The sequence below is a fragment of the Hypomesus nipponensis genome, chromosome 7 (assembly GCF_054491055.1).
Source record: "Hypomesus nipponensis isolate SF chromosome 7, ASM5449105v1, whole genome shotgun sequence".
NCBI classification, from domain to species: Eukaryota; Metazoa; Chordata; class Actinopteri; order Osmeriformes; family Osmeridae; genus Hypomesus; species Hypomesus nipponensis.
The window spans coordinates 6,684,879-6,705,044 of NC_140367.1; the positions used below are offsets into that span (position 1 = coordinate 6,684,879).

At 45.3% G+C, this 20,166-nt stretch overlaps 1 protein-coding gene across 1 annotated transcript; it reads left to right on the forward strand.

Moving 5' to 3' along the window:
- The first annotated feature begins 254 nt into the window (after positions 1-254).
- lhfpl3 (LHFPL tetraspan subfamily member 3) lies at positions 255-19,892 on the forward strand. Its single transcript, XM_084701846.1, has 4 exons — positions 255-1,284; positions 16,905-17,135; positions 18,359-18,392; positions 18,507-19,892. The coding sequence occupies exons 1-3, from the start codon at positions 858-860 to the stop codon at positions 18,373-18,375; spliced, it is 675 nt and encodes a 224-aa protein (XP_084557972.1). The 5' UTR covers positions 255-857; the 3' UTR covers positions 18,376-18,392; positions 18,507-19,892.
- The last annotated feature ends 274 nt before the right edge of the window (positions 19,893-20,166 follow it).

A 20,166-nucleotide genomic window follows, 5' to 3' on the forward strand; every position in this document is an offset into this window, starting at 1 on the left:
GTATTTTAATTAACATCATAACAACAATTAAGCAGGTAAATTACCTGTGGCTATACATCAGTGTTCACACCAGGAACAGCCTATCCCGATGCAGTGACATTGCCAGAGAATGTCTATTGCGGTCAAATTTCCCGCAAATAACGTCTGACGACGCAGTGACTATGGACGTGCGAGTGATTAAAGGATGCTGGTTGGCTTCAGCTTTACTGAACAACAGCAGGCTATGAGAGGGGCGTCGATACGTTTACGTTTGTCCCTGCTTTAAAAACAGGTGTTTAAAATAGGCTAGGTTATAGACAGATGTAAACGCAATAGAACTCTAGCCTAACCTATGGCCAATTACCAGATATTCTTATCGCTGATTTTTATCAACCTCAATCAGGGAGAACTGAGATTGTAGGTAACAATACGTCGGATGGTTTGGTCAACCCAGGTAGGGGTATTTTTTCGCATTGGTTTAGCCTCGACCACCTTTTTATGGGCTTAATAGGCTATGGAGCTTAGACGACTAATTAGATGAGAGCTGCTGGTTGGTGACCACAAGGCGCAGACATTGGAATGCAGAATTAATCCGAGATTGGCAGTCATTCATGATATTCATTCATCGTTTCGTTCAGTGAAGACGATGGTAACGGAAGGAATGGGTCAGGTGACGCTAGGGCTCAGAGAGTGAGATAGAAGTTTACAACCCTTTCAGAGCAAGCTGGACTTGCATCTGCAACGTAGTCGCAAGAAGGAGTTGCTCGAGCCAATGTCATGGACTTAGCATGTGATATTGTGATCGTTTTTGACATGTTGACTGAATGTTGAGATAGTCAGTGTAGAAAGTCGCGTCTCAAATCTGCTAAAACTAAATAATGGTGCCAGGTGCTCCTGCAACAATGCTCCCTGCTTCGGAGGCTGCCAAGATCTACCAAACCAACTACGTTAGGAACTCCCGCGCCATTGGGGTTCTTTGGGCAATCTTCACCATCCTCTTCGCCATAGTCAATGTGGTGTGTTTCATACAGCCCTACTGGATTGGAGACGGTATAGACACGCCGCAGGCTGGTTACTTCGGTCTGTTCCATTACTGTATAGGGAACGGACTGTCCCGGGACCTAACCTGTCAGGGCAGCTTCACCGAGTTCAGCACCATCCCTTCCGGCGCGTTCAAGGCAGCGTCCTTCTTCATCGGGATGTCCATGGTACTGGTCCTGTCTTGCATTGGCTGCTTCGCTCTCTTCTTCTTCTGCAGTACAGGGACGGTGTACAAGATCTGCGGCTGGATGCAGCTGGCCGCAGGTAAGTGGATTGATGCCTTCAGGTATAGGGTCATTCCTGGAAGTTTCATACATTAATCCTGATGTGCAGTCCGAACCAAGTGTAGATTATAAAGTATGTAACACTTAGGCCTACCTATTGGCTACATTTACAATAATTGTTTATAGTGAAGCACAATGGAGTTCAAACATTAAAATTGTTGTTAAAGTTGACAAAGACTGACAAAAAAGTATTGTCAACACCTCATTAGCACTGCATACATTTAATTGGTATGCATTTTAAGTAGACTATATGTAGATTAATGGCTGTTAGCCAGCTGTGAAATGAAGCGTCTCTACATATTGCAATTTGGCTTTAACTAAACATCACTGTCCAAGAAAGAAATCTGTAGATATTGTATAATCAAAAATAAACATAATGGAAAATAGACATGTTTTATGGTTTAATTTATATGTCCCATAAAATGAATGACCACTGATTAACTTATGATTTAATTTAAAAAAATGGTCCTATGAGTCTAAGATTCCTCAGCTTTCCTGACTGGGTGACATTTTCATCAGATGTAGGTCAACCATATTATGTGTTTTTGTAATGACAGGCACCCCAGTGATAATTCATGCACAATTACACAAACAACACCACTGATATTATCTGGAGTAAAATCCAGAGCAGCACTGCGTCATTGGGGCAAAATTAAAACCCAAGCCAGCCTAATGAGGAGCAACGCTGTTTGTGTTTCCTCTTTTTCCGCAGATGAAAGCGAGTTGGTATTCCTCTGTCAGTGCCTGCTTTGCTTGTTTTTGGGCTTACCACAGGGAATGGATGTAATAATAAACTGCCAAATATTCAGGTGTAAAAAATGATTTATGAATCCAACAGTTATTATGTCTATCCTTGTATTCTTTGAGGAAACACAATAGAATAAGTGTGTTGCGGCTACAAGCTGTGTAGAGTTCTATGATGTGAGAAGCCGTCTATACAGACAATGGACTCCTCAGTGTTCCTTCTATCTTATGGATTCATGACAGTGCTATGTTCCCAGATATGTTTCAGTATTCACCACATAGTCTTCATCCTCAGTGAACTCACTTAATATTTGTCTTTTTTTTTGGGGGGGGGGGGGGGGGGTCTTTCACCTACCATTATCTCAAATGTCATTTTGTGGCACTGTGGAATTGGCTATTACATGTCTACACCGAAACTGTAATTGGCAACAATGTAAGGGACTTTACATCTCTGAGAATCCATAAATCCTGGTTTTATATACTTAAGTTTGATGGGGTCAGATGGGATTTCATGAGGAATTGACCATAGTAATGTGCTGCTGTGCAGGGCTGCACAAGTTCAGGGCTTCAAGATGGGTTTGATGGTGGTTATTCTCTGAACACTATTCTTGATATGTATGAGATGTGCTTTCAAAGTTGGTGTCTCGATTGTACTGAAGTCAGGTGTATTTGCTTTATGCTCTTACTTTTTGAGTGCCTTGGAGCCTACCTTTATGTTCTCTTTTTCGAACTCTCCCATACTGCAGTGGTTTGTGGATGTACTTCAATTGACCACTCGTCACAAGGTCTCTCTCTTTGTTTCTCTTCAGTACATCCTCTTCCACCCACAACCTACTCTTGTGTATTAACAGCTAACGTTGACTGACAGGCTGCCCCCTTCTTTGGGTGAATGTTCTGCAAGGTCAATGACAAGCACTTATTCTGTGACAATCAAATCTCAGAGCCCTCTCTGTCTCCCTCTCTCTGGTGAATTAGGATGAGGTGAGTGCCAGCCGGGGCTGTGTAGTGGCAGGCATTCTGGCATTGCCTGACACCAGGCAGCAGCTTGATGCTCAGCAAACCTGGCTGGCAGTCCGACCCAGACGCATTGCTAAAATTATGGAACTCTACCATTGTATATCCTGTCAACTGGATTGTATTTCTCAGTTTAAAATTCAGATTAAAACGCATTTGTTAATGTGTTTAAAAAAAATGCTGCAATGTGTCCTTGAGGGCCTAAGGCACCTAGAAATAAAGGTATTATTGTTATTTGAAATTCCTTCAATAGAAAACAAAGCAAAGGAACTGAGTGAGGGATCTTGAGTTTGTTTCCTGGTCCTGGTTCCTGGCTTCCCCGCATGGCTAAAGTGTTCCGCTCAAAGCTGCACTCAGTGCCCAGGAAATGGGCCTCTTGAGGAGGATGTTGGCATTAGCAGCAAACATAATAGAACCCATTTGATTGCAAGTGTCTTATTGATCAAGGGAGTTTTTTTCTAGAAGAGCACAAAGCAGGGTTGCTAATGGGAAGCAGCCGTGGTTACTGTCTGGCTCCCAAACACTGTCCAGAGGTGTGTGACTGTTTACTGCAACCACTGATCTACGGATGTACTGTTGGGGTCAGGGTCAGTTCAGTTAACCTTGGTCTCTGTACACTATCTCTGTACATGAAGCCTTACAACCCTAAGAGTTATTCCAATAGACCCCCCTCTAATCTCATTGGATAAGGACATTGACTTGCTCTTATCCTCTCAGCAGTTCTGTGACGTACAGGCAGGGTCTGAGGGGATTACTGTGCTAAAGTAATGTGACCAATCAAGAGCCCCAGAGATACACACACACACACAACCATGTATAAACAAAGAACGCACACAGAAACCTTTAGAAACAGTCAAATTCCCACACGCGTTTCCCCACAAACCTATGGACCCAAGTGCACAGACACATCCCCTTCAAGGCCATTAGTCGGGGCTCTCTAGGACACAGCCATTTGGTCATCTGGCAGAGTTGTAAATGGACTAGATGAAAGCCAGATCACTTTCCAGCACTCTCTGTGAGCGCATCGCTCCCACTGTTCAGCACACCAATGCCTGAAGAGGGATGACGCCTACTGCCTGCAGCTGAATCTCATTCTCGATGAAGTAGAACGGGATGCAGGGTCAGGTTGGCTGGAAAACACAGCGAGGAGTGAGAGGAGGGATGGTTTTGGCTGTGGAGAGTGTTTTTTTTTGTAACACAGAGTAAAAGTGAAATGGAGTTATTGCTGTGGAGCTGTATGAATCAAAGCACTGCAAGGCCAAAGCCAAAGGAATTCAGCACGAGACTCGGGGAATTTGAATCACATAACAGCCCTTTGGAGATTTCTGAAAGCCATGGAGTGCATCCACAGTCGTATCATCTAAAGGTCATGAAGTGCCTCAAGAGCATAGATTAATGGAATCTCAAAACACGAAGGGTGTACTGTATGCACTTCAAAATCCCCCACAATGCACTCTGGCTCCAGGAAGTGGTGCTGTATTTCTACCAGGCATGAAATGTGTGTTTTCAATCTTTACTCCCAAATGATCAGCGTGCCTCTTAGAGCTGTCACCCTGTGGATGAATCACGAGCGGCACACGTGTGTCTGGGACCGTACATTCTGAAGTGAAGAAGTTGGTTTACGTGTGTCCCTGCGGACCATATGTGAGATGATAGTCAAACCAGCCAAACACAGACGTGTTACCTGTGTACCTGCCACTAGTTCATTTGTGTGTGAGCCCTGGGCATGTTTTTGCCTATCCTGAGTACTCAAATGTGCTTACGGGAACTACAAATGTATTTCCCATTTCAAATGTTCAATTTCTTTCAAAGTTGTTATTCAAATTTTGGGGAAATGTTTTAGAGGTGTGATCTAATGTTATCTTTGTTTGGAGATTCATCAAACCTTTTTGAGAGGAACCATGAAATGATAAATCATTTATTAGTACTAATGACATGTTAGTCATTTGCTCATGAGCTGAAAATGAATGGCCTTTTAGCTTCAAGCATGATATACTGATTTCATGGGTGTCTGATTTAAGCTGTGCTCATGACTTGGGAGGCTGAGGGGCATTGACAAGGCCGTTGTGGGGGGATAGTGGCAAATGTAAAGAAAGAAAATACATTTTCAACTTTTTATGACACGGGACCCGGCCTTCAGTAAATGGACCTCATAGAAACATGCCAATGTGTTCTCCTTTTTGTTCCTGCCGTCCCTGCGTTGAATAATCTTTATACACTGTAACTACAGATATGTATGCATAAACGCTTATCTGATGCAGTGGCAGGCTAATGGTAGCCTGTTTGAGCTAAAGTGAGAGTGGCATGTTTGATTGAAGAGCCACAAGGTCTTAATGAGTTGAAGTGTGATTGACAGTTTTGATCACAGAGCAGTTGGTAGGGCGATTTTAAAATAGAGAAAAGATTGGAAGTGGAGGAGCGAGGCTGGACACACTAACCAAGCTCTCTACCACATCAATGACAAGAACATCCCTCTTCTCTCTTCATCTCTTCTTAGATAGGGATAAAGATGTCTTAACGTATTGTAACCTTATTTCATATCCTTACACTGCCCTCTATATCGTATCTCGTATCGTATCTAAACTACCACACATGACAGAGTGTCATAGTCCCTACTGACGTGGCAATAAAAAAAGTTGTTGATAGTCGACTTTCTAGAGTGCAGAGTATAGTACATCATTAAAACAACTCACAGTTTTATCAGAATACCTTAAGTGCATTCAAAGTCACTTCAGCAGCATCTGTGGATTTCCTTTAAAATACCTGCACAGCGGATTCAATAAGTAAACCCTTGACTTGCTGGATGAGAGTCTTTATGTGTGCGTCACCCATTCCCTAAAGAGCAATTTCAGTCTGTCTATGTGGGGCGACCTCTTTGCTGTGGTCGGAGCCTTGCAGTGTTTCCTGCTTGCTTCATGAGGCTGATGCCCTTGGCTCAGGCGTGTGGTTGGGTGGTTCTGCTCTGTTAGCATTTCTCCTCCTCTCTGGCCATTTAAACTGGAGAGTGAATGAGGAGATTAGGCCCAGGCAGACTCACTCGGGTTGCTGGGGCGTCTGACAGGTGAGATAACAAGGGCCTGTTCTTTAGTCCCTGTAGGGTGCTGAGGTGTCAGCCTGGCCTCTATCTCATGCTACCAACCACCCTAACTCTCCCAATCAAGGTAATCATGGAGCGGCGGGGCACCTAGCAACAGGGGAGCCATATGATGGCTCACCTGAGGAGATTGGCATCTTTAGGTACTGTTAGTATTCACACTGTGCTGTGTAGTAGTCTAGAGACTATGTAAGGCTGTTCATTGTGTGTGTGTGCGTGGGTGTTGGGAAAATCTGTAGAAAATGGAATGTTGTGAATGTGCACAGAATTGATGCGTATAGAGTTATCCTCTGAAATAGAAATGGTGTTTCTCTGCTTCCTTGTGTTATGTATTCCTTAGGGAGCGTCACTAAATAGCTCTACCGCTCTTCACTGCACAAGGGATCAGTGACAAATCCCCCAGCAGGGGAAAGTGATAATCTCAAGGAGCATAAGCTTGGCCCAGAAAGGAACAGAATACAGTTAGTCCTTTTCTTTCTGTTCCCTCTTGAGGGAAAGTTTACTGTGTCCATAATAACTCTGGTTATCTACGGGTTTTGTCGTTAAGTGAAACTGTCCATTTACATTACATTAAAATTAAGCAGGCGCTCTTATCCAGAGCAACTTACTTACACTAAGTACAGGACATTCCCCCGAGGCAAGTAGGGTGAAGTGCCCTGCCCAAGGACACAATGTTATTTTGCACGGGCAGGAATCGGACCAGCAACCTGATTAATAGCCTGACTCTCTAACCGCTCAGCCATCTGATCCCCCCCATGTTAGACGTCTAGGCATCTTCCAATAGTGTATAAAAATAACTCTTATTTGACCCACTTGGGTTGTAATCTGCAACTCTCGACTGACCTAATCGTGTTTTACACCGCTGCAGTGCACAGGCTTTCTCGCTGGGGTCATGAGTGTTGCGGAGGAGGTTTGGATCCCGAGCCGCAGCTGGTGGGTGGTTAAGGTTGGACACTGCAGTTGGGACTCACTATTCAGGCCAAGTGTCAGGTGATATCCAAGCCAAGTAGTGTGCACTTCGTTAAGACTTGATTAGCCTGGCTCTCCAGCGTAATTAGTGGCGGAAGAGGAGGGGCAAGTCCTGATTGCAGCTCTGCCTCTGGGCAGCTTAGAGACCTACATATCAACAACTTAATCCTTTTGAAGGAGAGTCCCTACTGGGTGCAGACAGCAACCTCACACAACCTCAGACAACTAGGGGAAGACCCTGCAAGTCTAAAACCCACATACAGCTTAAGAGCAGCCGACAGTTTTAACGGTTTGATCGCTGATTAACAATGATTTCAACGACTGTGTTTTTGAAGACATAAACGTGTTTGAACTCAGCGCTTCGAACGGCCATGTTAAGTTGCAGTTGGATGACTTAGTATTCCCTAGGTCAGTGACTTTAGTAGACATGGATTTAACATTGTAGATGTGGCTGCTGCGGTGGTTTTTACAATGCACCTCAAATGCAGCTAGCCTACAATGAACTGAACATGACCCCGTAGATAACAGCAGTTATCTTTGAAAATCCCCTCCAATCCTTTTATGAAGCTTGACACATCCGGATGTGTGCATAACACTGGTTTATGAGAACAGTTAATGGTCCGTCAAGCATGAATGAAAGCCTTTGAAGGAGTTTTCTGGTCGCCCTCTGAGTGGTTGGAGATTAAATGAAAGCTTAAAAAGTGCTATATTTTTCTGGGGATAGCAGCCATTAAATAACTGCATGAATACTGTGTGTGTGTCCTCAAACCAGAAAGAAATTAACAAAGAAAAATGCACAATGCTGCAGACCTCAGGATCACTCCAACAATCTTCAGATATTTACCGGTACTCAACCACAGGACAGACTGACATGTTCTTCAGATAGTTCCTTTTCTCTCTCTCTTCACCTCTGTCTCTTTTTCTTTCCCTCTGCATCAGTCTGTTTATTTAACACAATCTTAAATAAACCCTTCACACGCTTCATAATTACGATGTAAAGCTAGCTAACCACTTTTCATAATTAGGACTGGAAGGCAGTTGGTAGTTCAAACACTGCCCAAGGCAATGAGTGTAAACAGATTTACAAGGAAACTGAGATAATTATCAACAACAACCCCAACTTTTAGCATGCAAACACATAACATAAAAACACTGAAACATGTTCTTAGGTTGAACCTTGTATGAATATTGTCATGTTGTAATAGAAGTTGGATAGGAAGGGGCTACATAACACCACCTCAGCTACACCTGTTAACTTTATTTGGGCTGCTTATCCTGTTCATTATTGAAAAATGTGTCCAACCGAAAGCAGTTAGATAAAAAATGTGTTTGATCCTTGCAACTAGATTAGGCAGTGTATTTTTCTAAATCATCAGACAATAGATGTTGTCCCCAAATCTCCTCCAGACTGCCTCTTGTCTCTGATTCCGGAGGAGCGCTTGGCTTTCTACATTTTCCATCTAAGTCTATCTTGATCACCAGGCCAAAGCAACAGAAAGCCGACTGATTTATTCCTCCTCCTGAGACCTGGCTGAAGGACAAGGACGTGACCTGTAAAAAAAACACACAAAATGAAAAATCAAACAAGACTGCAGTAAACGAGACTGGATGTGTGTGTTCACACATTCTTGATTTGGGCATCTGGGATTGTATTTTTGGATGAGGGATGATTGAGTGTGAGTGTGTGTGTGTGTGTGTACGCCTGCGCCCAAGTGTAGGCTAGTATGTGTTTGTGTGTTGGCAGCTGTATTTCTCATCCAGCACTCTCTAGTGTTCCAGGTGTGACACCTGGCTGTCATTGTTAGGCCATGAGTAATGATCTCTTGTTCAGTGATTTAGGGTGAATGAGCTTTGGTGATGGTTGCAAGACCTGGACAAATACCCTCCAGCGTGGACAACCAGCTGCCAACGCTCCAACACCTGTGACTGGACGCAGGCTGTGAGACCATATAGATATCGGGTGTTTGGGATACGTTCTGCAGGGAGGACCCTTCCCTCCTCAGCATTCCATTCCAGATATCCCCTCTCTTCACGCATCCATTTTAAGCTTCCAGAGAAATCAAAGACATGGTGCCTGTCCTTTGATGTGCTCAAAGGGTGCTCCTCGGTCGTGGTCCATGTTCTGTCTGGGTGTGGAAATGAGTCGTGTGAGCATGTGCAACCTGGGATCAAAGCCTCGGTCCTCTCTCTCTCTCTCTCTCTCTCTCTCCCTCTCTCCTTGGCTTTATTTCTCCTTTTTATTTTCCCTCTTGTTCTTCCCCCTTTTTCTCTCACTGTTGATCTATGCCTTATCAATCATTTACTGGTTGTTAAACAAATCAGATTTTAGACTTCCAATGGTTCAATTGAAAACTCAAACCCCCTTCTCCTCTCATGCCATGATCTATAATAATGATCTTATCTCCTCTCATCAGTCAATACATCATAATGGATGGCATTTGACTGGGCCTGTTACAGAGACTAAATAGTCAATGGAATATATTACCTTGGAGGTGGTATTTCTCTTGGAGACTAGTGATATTGAAAAAACATTATCAGGTTTAAAGGGCTAGTAAATGACCTGACGATGATGTTTGAAGTCTGTCAAACTGTACATTGAAAACTGTAGATGATTTAATCTGTACATTGAAAACTGTGGAAAAAAGTATGAGTATAAACCAGTATGGTAGGAACTGCATGTGGCATCAGCTTGCACCATAATGGGGTCAGTCTGCGAAAGTAAAGGACTCCAACGTTCTCCAAACCAAAGGAAAGAAATGACTTGATACGTCATCAGTTCTTGGTAAAGCAGCAGAAGTAGCGTCGAGGTGCAAATGAGAGCGTGTTCACCATGAGGAGAACACAGCTAATGATGTTGACAGAGAGCCTTCCATCAAAGACAGCTCTGCCGACGACTGTGGGAAAGCAGAGAATACAAATGAGGGCTGAGTTGGGAGGACATCAAACAGCTCCTGTGTTCATCCAGCAGGCAGCGCAGCAGAGGTTGCTGTTTGATAAACTTAGCACAGAGACTCTGAGCAGCCTTTGTGCGTGCGTGCGTTTGTGTTGATCCCAATGGAAGGTCCTCCAGGGAGTCTGGAAAGAATTCATCTGTGTTCAGGAGTAGGTCCCTTGGGCTCCAATAACGTTGTCCCCCCTCATTTGTAAGTCAAGGTCTGTGACTAGATATTATGAGTTGGCTGTCATTGTTGTTGTTGTTTTTTTACTGTTGCTTCAGTCGTGTAGTCTCTTGTGTGTGAGGACTGCGGTTCAGAGATCCCAGACGAGAGCAAGCCCTGGTAGGAGGTTCGTTTCTGTGAGCTCTGCAGTCAGTGTTCTTCCCAAGCTCCATCGACCACCCGCTCGCTCCCTGGCTGGGGTTGCCATAGAAACGGCACACCGGCAGCGTTTGCCCGCCTCTCCCCTCTTTTCGCGATTGGCGGGAACATGGCTCGAGCCCTTGATCACGGTTATGGCTGGAAAGGTGCACTCTGGAAAGGCACCATAGGGATATTGAAAGTGTGTTTTCGTGATAACCATGCGGGCCATTTAGCCTCCCCCTGATACTGTTAGGAATCACCTGGGTACACTGTTGGTTCACCTGATCAACCTTCACTTTTCATGGCAGATGGATTCCTTTGTGTCATTGTGAGTGGGCAACTGTGCCCATTGGTACCTTGTGTTAAGCTATCTATCTCCTCTCTCTCAGGTTTTCATCGCTATGCAGAGGGGAAGAGAGAAGAGTAGAGCATGAGACAAGGGGGGAGAGGGAGAGAGAAGGGAAGAGGGAGAGAGAAGGGAAGAGGGAGAGAGAAGGGAAGAGGGAGAGAGAAGGGAAGAGGGAGAGAGAAGGGAAGAGGGAGAGAGAAGGGAAGAGGGAGAGAGAAGGGAAGAGGGAGAGAGAAGGGAAGAGGGAGAGAGAAGGGAAGAGGGAGAGAGAGATCTGCTGTCAACCCAGATCAGAGGAATATTAGAGCGAGCTTCAAACGCAGCGTGTTGATGATTGAGAGAGGAGAGGACGTCTGTCAAACATTTAGAGGAGCTGCTCAAGTCTCCTGGCACCTCCAGAGCAGCGTCACTCCTGGGAGAGATGACAGCTGATTCACTTTCATGTCCTGAATGGAGACTTGCTCAGGTGATGGGATATGGTTTCTGTCAAACACATACAATGCACAGGGACATTGTTTCAAGTGAACATCACATGTTTTTGCCCCCAAAACGAAAACATGACCACCCTTAAGAGGGTCAGAAGCCTATTGGTGTCCATGACAACAAGCAGCGACATGCCACTGTCTTTGTTGGGACCTATCCTAATAGGCTTGCAATAACCCCTGTGCTTTTATTTCATCAAAATGTTATTTGTGGTGTTTTTTTTCTATGCTCCCAGATTAAGCACACATGTATGAACTCACATCGTTTTATCTGAGACTGCCAGGCTTGTCACCAAGGATCCTCCTTGGTAGCAGCTTGTTACTCTGCAGGTCTGCTGGCTGCCGCCCGTAATTAATCGGAGCACCTGTTCCCAATCACCTCTTATGTTCCCTCCGCCCTAGAGGTTCATGGTAAACGGTGTCTTCCGGGCAATGGTGGATGACTCTGCCTTCCTTTTGAGCATGTTGAGAGGGTGTAGTCCGACTGTCTATGTGAGAGCGGGTCTGACTGAGTGTCAGAGAAGGCACTCGTGTAGGGACGCGACGCGTGGCAGCCATTGCTCGTGCCGTGTCCTGTCCTGGAAGAGACCAGAGGACAGCAAGTCAAGAGGAGGAGGGTCACAGGAGAGGGTGGATGAGAGACATGCCTGTGATTGTCAGCAGCGATGCCACAATGTCATGCTGCATGTGGACGCAGCTGACAGTTGGATGCTCATCACTCACTGTATGCATCACAGGACTGACAGCAGGCAGCCAGTCACCATGACAATGCGGCATCTGCCCCTTCTGTCAATGGGAGAAGCTAATGTGTGACATCGCAACTGTGGCAAGCCTTATTGGTGGAGTAGCTGGTCTCTCATCATTGGTGGAATGGAACTATCTAAAGCCAAGACTGCAGCAGATCAGCTCGATGAATATAAAATATTACTCTTAAATCCAATCTCAGTTTTCAGGAAGCTCAAAACATTTACTATTGAGCTAGATATTATATCCATTGTTTACCTAGCATTCTGAAACTTTGCCTTGAAGCAGTGTGCCTTATGAAATAGTTTAAACAGGAAACATAAGCTCTTGAGGATTAGCAAAATGACTTACCGATCATGTGATTAAAATATGAAGACTTGTTATAGCTCTGTCTAGTAACTGGTGATGTTTTCATTTGTCATTGTAAAATAATCTTCATTAAGCTGCTTTTCCGGATGTGACAGATGCTGACAGGTAAAGTGCTTTGATGAGGGTAGACAGAGGTCCCTTTACGCTCTTCATACAGATCATTATTTTTACCATCAACAAACATGCAGATATAAACACTTTTACTTATTTTATTTAATCAGCAAAAACACTTTCCAGAGGGAGATCTGACTGGTGTTCTCTTACAGTTAGGGTTCCAATTTAAGCATGTACAGCCTTGTGCTGAGGCCATCAGTTTGTTCCTCTGGCGTGGAAATGATGACAAGCTAATAACACTATAACTCTGAGCTAGTGCCTCTGCCAGGCCTGATAGTAACCAGGGCTGATGGTGTCTGCTCCAGCACCAACTGATTAGCTGGTCAATTTCATATTCAATCAATTTTATGGCGACACCATTCCACAGGGAGCATGCAGAAACGAGCCACTCGTGTAATCTAGTGCACATGAACAGTCTGTTGAATAGGGCTACTAAGCAGTTACATTGATCTCAACATTTAAACGAAACAAGTGTTGATGTGCCCTGACTTTAGCTGCCTGTAGTGCCTGACTTGGACTGTGAAGTGTGCACTTTTCACCAGCGCTCCCGTCAAGTTCTGCATTTCTGCACACCCCCTTTCTTCTTGCTTCCTGTCATACGAGGTCCATCAGGATTCCAACCCTGCAACTCCTTTTCATACCTCCACTCGGTATTCCCCTCCCTCTCTGTCGTGTCATCTCCGCTGCTCGCTGTGTGCTCTGTGTGTACGCCCTGTTCCCCTCCCCCTTCTGAGGGACTCAGCACTGTACACAGTCCATCTGTCTTCCTCTCCGTCAGCCCTGCAGACCCACACCATTCACAATCACCCACTCGCCTTAGTCCCTCTCTCTCTCTCCCCTCTTTCTTATCTCCTGGCTCCTCCCTTCCTTTATCTGTAGTGTCTCTTCTTCCCTGCCTGTAGAATCTTTATCAGCCCCAGCAACAACAGAAACAAGGTGTCGAGGAGGGAAGGAGAGAAAGGACCATGCAGATGGCTTTGTGTGCCTGTGTGTGTGTGTGTGTGTGTGTGTGTGTGTGTGTGTGTGTGTGTGTTGGTCTGCATACAGAGCGACCAGACAGGACGGCTGCTTTGGTCTGAGATACAGAGCAGCTGGGGGCGGACCAGGATACAGCCGTTCAGTGTTTCAGCACCTCACATTTGGACAGCTCCTTCCCAGTTAGAATCACTTGCGGTCATTAAATCGCAGCAATTAAAAAAGAAAAAAGGGAGAAAAAAAGCTTGTTGTAATGCATTATTCTTGCACAGCACTGTTTCATTAATTCTCCATGAGTAATTACAATTGGCGAATTCATCGGGTCATTCATGAATTTCTTGACTCATTCACTGGGTTGGCCGACTGAGCAGGCTGGTCTGAATGGAACATTGGGAGTGTATGCAGCAGACAGCAGCTTGTCATTCACATCTCCTGGCCTGCCTTATTACACCCAGCCATAAACATGCCCCCCTACCCCTCGGGATGACAGAGGGAGGAGGAGAGGGAGGTGCAATGCTTGCTTTTATCTGTCAGTTTTTACCTCCCATTTGGCCTGGCTCATCCTTGCCACGCATCACACACATCATCTCCAAAGCACACACACACACACACACACACACACACACACACACACACACACATGCTCACGCACACAACCTCAATCACCATGGCATTTGAGCAACCACGTAGGAAGAGAGCAGAGCCTGTGTTATGCTGCATGATTAAGAGCTGACTGTGTGTGTGTGTGTGTGTGTGTGTGTGTTAGTGCATGTGTGTGGGTGTATGTGCATGTGTGTATGTCATAGGGGTCCAGGTTCTGATGCCTTTCAATTAACTCAATCTGCAGGGCACCCTCTAGGAGAAAGAGAGGGGGGAGTAGAGATAGAGAGAGACAGAGAGTGAGAGGTAGAGAGTCAGAGAGAGGGAGAGTTACGGAAAGAGATTATCAGAAGCACACACAACAATGGATAATATATGGAAAGATAAATGTGCTACACAGTCTGTGCAAAAGATGTACTAACTATGTTTAACTGCATGTTCTCCTGCTCTCTGATCCCTGATGCAGAGGCAGAGCTGGCAGGCCTATAGTGATCATGTGAGCAGGGCAGAGCAGAGGTGTCTCTTGAGACAACACCCAGGGGAGTGCTGGGATCTGAAGTCTCCTTTGATCACTCTGCAGCCCACCCCAATCCACCAGACCTGACTGGCAACACATGAGGGAGGGAAGGGGAGAGGGAGAGGGAGAGGGAGAGGGGAGGGGAGGGAGAGGGAGAGGGAGAGGGAGAGGGAGAGGGAGAGGGAGAGGGAGAGGGAGAGGGAGAGGGAGAGGGAGAGGGAGAGGGAGAGGGAGAGGGAGAGGGAAGGGAAGGGGAGAGGGAGAGGGAGAGGGAGAGGGAGAGGGAGAGGGAGAGGGAGAGGGAGAGGGAGAGGGAAGGGGAGAGGGAGAGGGAGAGGGAGAGGGAGAGGGAAGGGGAGAGGGAAGGGGAGAGGGAGAGGGAGAGGGAGAGGGAGAGGGGAGGCTGTTGACACCTCCCAACACACAAACACTTAGCTGTATATGCAGCGTCTGACACTGCCAGAGCGATACATTGAATCACTTTGCACCCCGTCATGGATATTCACGACTTAAATACATATATATATGAGAAATATGCATTAGGAAGTCAAGAGCATGGAAAGGCACTAATGTGTCCTTCAGAAATGACAGTGCTGGCAGTGCTCTGCCTTTTAGAGAGGAACATGGCCCTCCCACCCATGATCAGCCCACTGCACACACAGGTTCAGCCATTTCATCCTAAAGGTCACCTTGGCAACCGTAGTTCTCTACCACAACAGTCCTGTTGACCCAGCTGTTACGACACTGTGCTTTAACACCACAACTCACACATGGGAGGTCATAGAGGACATCTGCTGGCTTCACAGGTGCTAATTGGTCCAACTTACTGTCGATGCCAAGTCACTTTAAAGGTAGTCCTTCAGAACAGTTCTTATCAGACCTTCTGGAGGTTCTCTGGAGGGGCTGAGGGGTTTGTCGTGTGCATGAGAGCTCTCATTCAGATGATCTCTCCTCTCTTTTCTTGTGCAGGCCGATGGAAAGATACAGACAGACAGACAGACAGACAGACAGACAGACAGACAGACAGACAGACAGACAGACAGACAGACAGACAGATTGTTGAAAGGGTGGTGTGTGTGCGCATGAAGTGTGTTCCAAAACAGTTCAGACCAACAGAAGCATCAAGTCAAATCAGTGGGAGCATTAATAATCGACTGCTCGATGGGTGAGGGCAGGCTAGCTAACCGTTTTTACACAGACAGACAAATAGACAGAGAGACAGAAAGGCAGGCAGACACACAGACAAGCAGTATTGGATGTGGAGATGATGAATGTGCACTGGATAAGATCATGAGATTTTCTCTCTCTAGACTGATAATAACCTGGCGTATGACTAATTCTGAGTCAGAATGTAGCACCGCTCAGCATAAGTTAACACTGCTGTCGAGACAGTTAACACAGAAGGAACAGAAATCAGATAGCTGATCAGCTGTTAAAGATTAACCAGACATTATTGAAGTTGTCAATAATGCATTTCAAGTGAGTGGAGACTGGAGGCGTAGGATCTGGATTAGTGTTCCTGCACTGGGATGATTATTATAGCTGCTATGATCATTATTGCCACCATTCTGCTCTGTATCACAGCATGTTTGTGTGTGCAGGAAACCGGAGATTAGAGAGAATGGGAGCACAGCAGGGGGTCCTGAGTCCAAACAGCGCTCTGTGCTGCTCGACTCCACACTTCCTCATAGGCTCCCTCTCCTCATTCAGCTTCCCTCGTCTCATCCCCACTCCGTCTCTACGTGACGACGTTCACCTTGAATGAGGGTGGGAAAGAGCGAAAGAAAGATAGTGAAAGAGAGAAGGATGAAGGGGGGTATTCCCAATGTCGTTTCCTGAGATTAAACCTCTCTTTTTTTCATCCCTTGGAGCCTTCCATCACCTACCTGTGTATCTGTTGTGGGTCTCCTCAGCTGTGGTTGCTCCGCCTCTGACAGCGCTAACTAGCTTTACACTCCCAGACTGCAGACATCCACTTGTTCCTTCCGTAACGTGGCCGCGTGATTGGATGATGTCTCCTGACAACAGTTATTGCTCCGTGCAAATGTCTGTTATTGTCAGACAGTCCCCAGAAAACAGTCATCAACAAGCCTGACAGTGAGGTTTTTGTGTGTGTGTGTGTGTGCGCACCATGTCTGTCTGGTATCAAAAGGGCAAGTGGAGAGACTGGCAATGGGCTCAGGTGTGGTGTGACAATCATTTGTCCTTGCTCTCCATCTCTCTCTCCCTTTCTCTTGAACCCTCTATCCCTCTCCGTCTGTCCCCCATCCTTTCCCTCTCCTCCTCACCCACATCTTTGGGCCCCGTCTTTGTCCCTGTCCCTGTCCCAGGCACATGTCTGATCCTGGGCTGTATGATCTACCCTGACGGCTGGGACTCTGACGAGGTGAAGCGGATGTGCGGGGAGCAGACGGACAAGTACACCCTGGGGGCGTGTTCCGTCCGCTGGGCTTACATCCTGGCCATCATGGGCATCATGGACGCCCTGATCCTCTCCTTCCTGGCCTTCGTGCTGGGGAACCGCCAGGACGGCCTGATGGCAGACGATCTGCTGGGAGACAGTAAGGACCGCACCTCATCCTGCCTTTAGAGCGACTAAGACTTTAGGCTCACCTGCTCCATTCACAACCTGCCTTGAGACACTCGGAGCAGTCGTGTCTCCATGTTAACCTGCTTGAAACGCAGTCGAGCTTAGCTTCGCTCTATGGTGTTGTGTCCGTATGAAGGTTGAGTTTGGGAAGATTAATCATGGTAACTCACGACTGTAAAATCCTATTGGCGATAGTACTATAGCTTCAGACCCTGGTTTTTTGGTGACACAGCTGCAAAACCTCTCTTCAAAGCAAAAGCAACAGCCAGTGAATTCCATGGGGTGTATATCGAAGCTGCATACTGCACCTCTTTATCTAAACTCTAAATACCCCACAGAAACAGGGGATGTTAGAAATTCTAAATGTGTCTCTTTATACAGGTATTCTGAGCATAATTTCACACATACGAGTCATCCATTTGAATATATCAGATGCGTGTTACATAGCACCTGCCTGCTGCTATCACCACTGGTTTGATTGGATGGCTGAGGAGCGGAATGAGAGAGAGGAAGCATGAGCAAGACAAGGACGTAAGACTGTGTCTGAAAACAACATCAACATGATGAAAAGACACAGGAAGAATGAGCGATATAGCGAGGGAATGACAGCAAAGGAGGGAATTGAGCAGGAGCTGGGGTTAATTGAAGCCTGCAGCCACTGGACGGAATCATGAATTACTAATGGTTGTTTACACAGCTTGCACTCAGCCTGCCTAAATTAATCACACAAGCGCCATCACCCTGGACTGAGAATCCCATTATCAGCCGTAGGCGAGGGGGGCGAGAGAGGTAGGAGAAGGGTTGGAGATAATGCAGGATGGTGTGCAACTTCTATTGAATCTCATGTTCGGTATGCAAAGGGATAACAATTGATGAGCATAAATCTTAAATTCAGACACTGTTCTTCAATTACTTAACATCAGTTCCCCAGTGTATCAAAAGCCCTGTCTACAGACCCACTTGTCTCTGGGGTACTCCAGATGCCATGTGATTTAATGCTTCATTACAGTAATGAGTCAGTCAACTGATTTACTATTTTTGCAAATAGGGATATCTGAGGCACGTACATAGATGTTTTCTGTGATTGGGATTACCACACTGCCACCTTCTGGCAATCACTTGAACTGCAGCTCCATATCCTGCTAACTGGATATCCCAATGTTGTATGCTTACATCTTCTCTTTCTCTCCACAGAGAGTGGTAATGCCTAACACAGTAGTACATACGGGTAAGAGGTCTTGCTGGGCATATTTCTAAATACCTCATTTCACAGTTCTCTGTTTGTAATCTGTTTCTGAAGTGATTCCATGAGCAGATTGAACAGTTCAGTTGATGTCCACAGGTGTTGCAGCCTATGGGAAGTGTTGATGTCCTGTTCCATCTTGAAACAGTCACCCCCTGGAGGATGGAGGGCTGCTGTTGGGGGAAAGGAAAGAACATCAAAGAGAGAAATAGGCCCATTATGTCAAGAAGGAACTACTCACTCACTCTGAATAGTAAAATGTAAAATCACAACAAAAAACTATTCTCATGTAGGCCTACATCTAGATACTGACATTACATCCAAGAACCTTTATGGGTTAAGAACTTCTTTCTATATCACCTGTGACGTCTGTGATTTTCAACTGTGCCGACAGTTGCAAATTGTGTCATAATTGTGTTATACTAGTATTCCATAGCAGTCAATTGTGCGCAGTCCAGGGGATTCTCTCCAAGCTACTGGTCAACAGTGTAGCCTTTACTTGGCTGTGAACTATCAGACTGGACAACACAAGGGTGGGAGCTGTGAAGACTCTACACTGTTTGGCCTTGAGAGCCACCGTACCATGATGTCGCTGTACCATGAGCAGACTGCTGGAAATCACTACATACTAAATGGAAGACAGTGACAGTCACACTGAACACGGCTTCATGGAAGAAAACTAAATGTCCACTGTAAATGGGGAAAAAAAGAGTTGTGATAGATTCAGTTAAAATAGACTCGGTCAGAAACATGGGGAAAAAAATACAGTATTGAGGATAGGAAAATATATGAAATGTGTTAAATATATACTGTACATATTCAGTGTATTGAATGTATTTTGTTTTGACTTTGACCTTTACAGTTGATTCAGTATTTGAAAGCTACTGGTCTATTTCAGTGTGTGCCATACCGCATTATCAGCCAGAATTGTCTCAGTGATTAGTAAAAAAAATAAAAATAAAGCACACAAAAACAGGTCATTTTCTGTTTAGGCTGTTGCTTTCTATTGCCTGTTCTTAATTGGACCAGGATGTAGGATGTAGCTGCTGTATGAGGAAAGCTTATCTATGCCAGATCTATGCCAGATTCAGTATTGCAGTATTCAGCCCGTGTCCAGTTGTGGTTGTTACTCACTGTAACGTAACGCACCACAACTCTGTTACATGCTTGTGTGATCCAAGTATATGTGCCTACTTCTCTTGTCTGAGGGCTTCGTGGCAGAAACTGACATCTTTTCATACATTATGTGGATTATTTCTGGAAATGATGGATTTCCTTGGATCCAGTATATATATATGTGTGACTGTAATGTGTCCACTCATCATGCTGGAAGGCTCCCATTTCTCCAACAGTCACCGTGACCCTTACATTTACAAACTGAAGTTATTACTAGTGTGTTCAACGTGGACATTTTGATGAACCATAACAAGACTAACAGCTGTTCCAACCTTTATAACATTCATCCTGTCTGCATGTGTAAATATTCCATGAAAAAAAATATATAGAAAAAAACAGGTTAATAAATTTGTCTTTAATCCTGACTTGTCAATTTCTCACTGTGAAACAATATATGAAACAAAAGAAACCTTTCTTCTAGATGAAACAATACCACTTCAGACAATTGGTGCTTGGAAATACTTGATTGTCCCATCTAGTTAGACAAAAACAGGAACAAGTGTGTACTTTGCAATTGTAAAGAGTCCTTTTAAATCATTGACGTTCATTAAAATGCATTCATAAGCACAGTGTGCAAGATCAA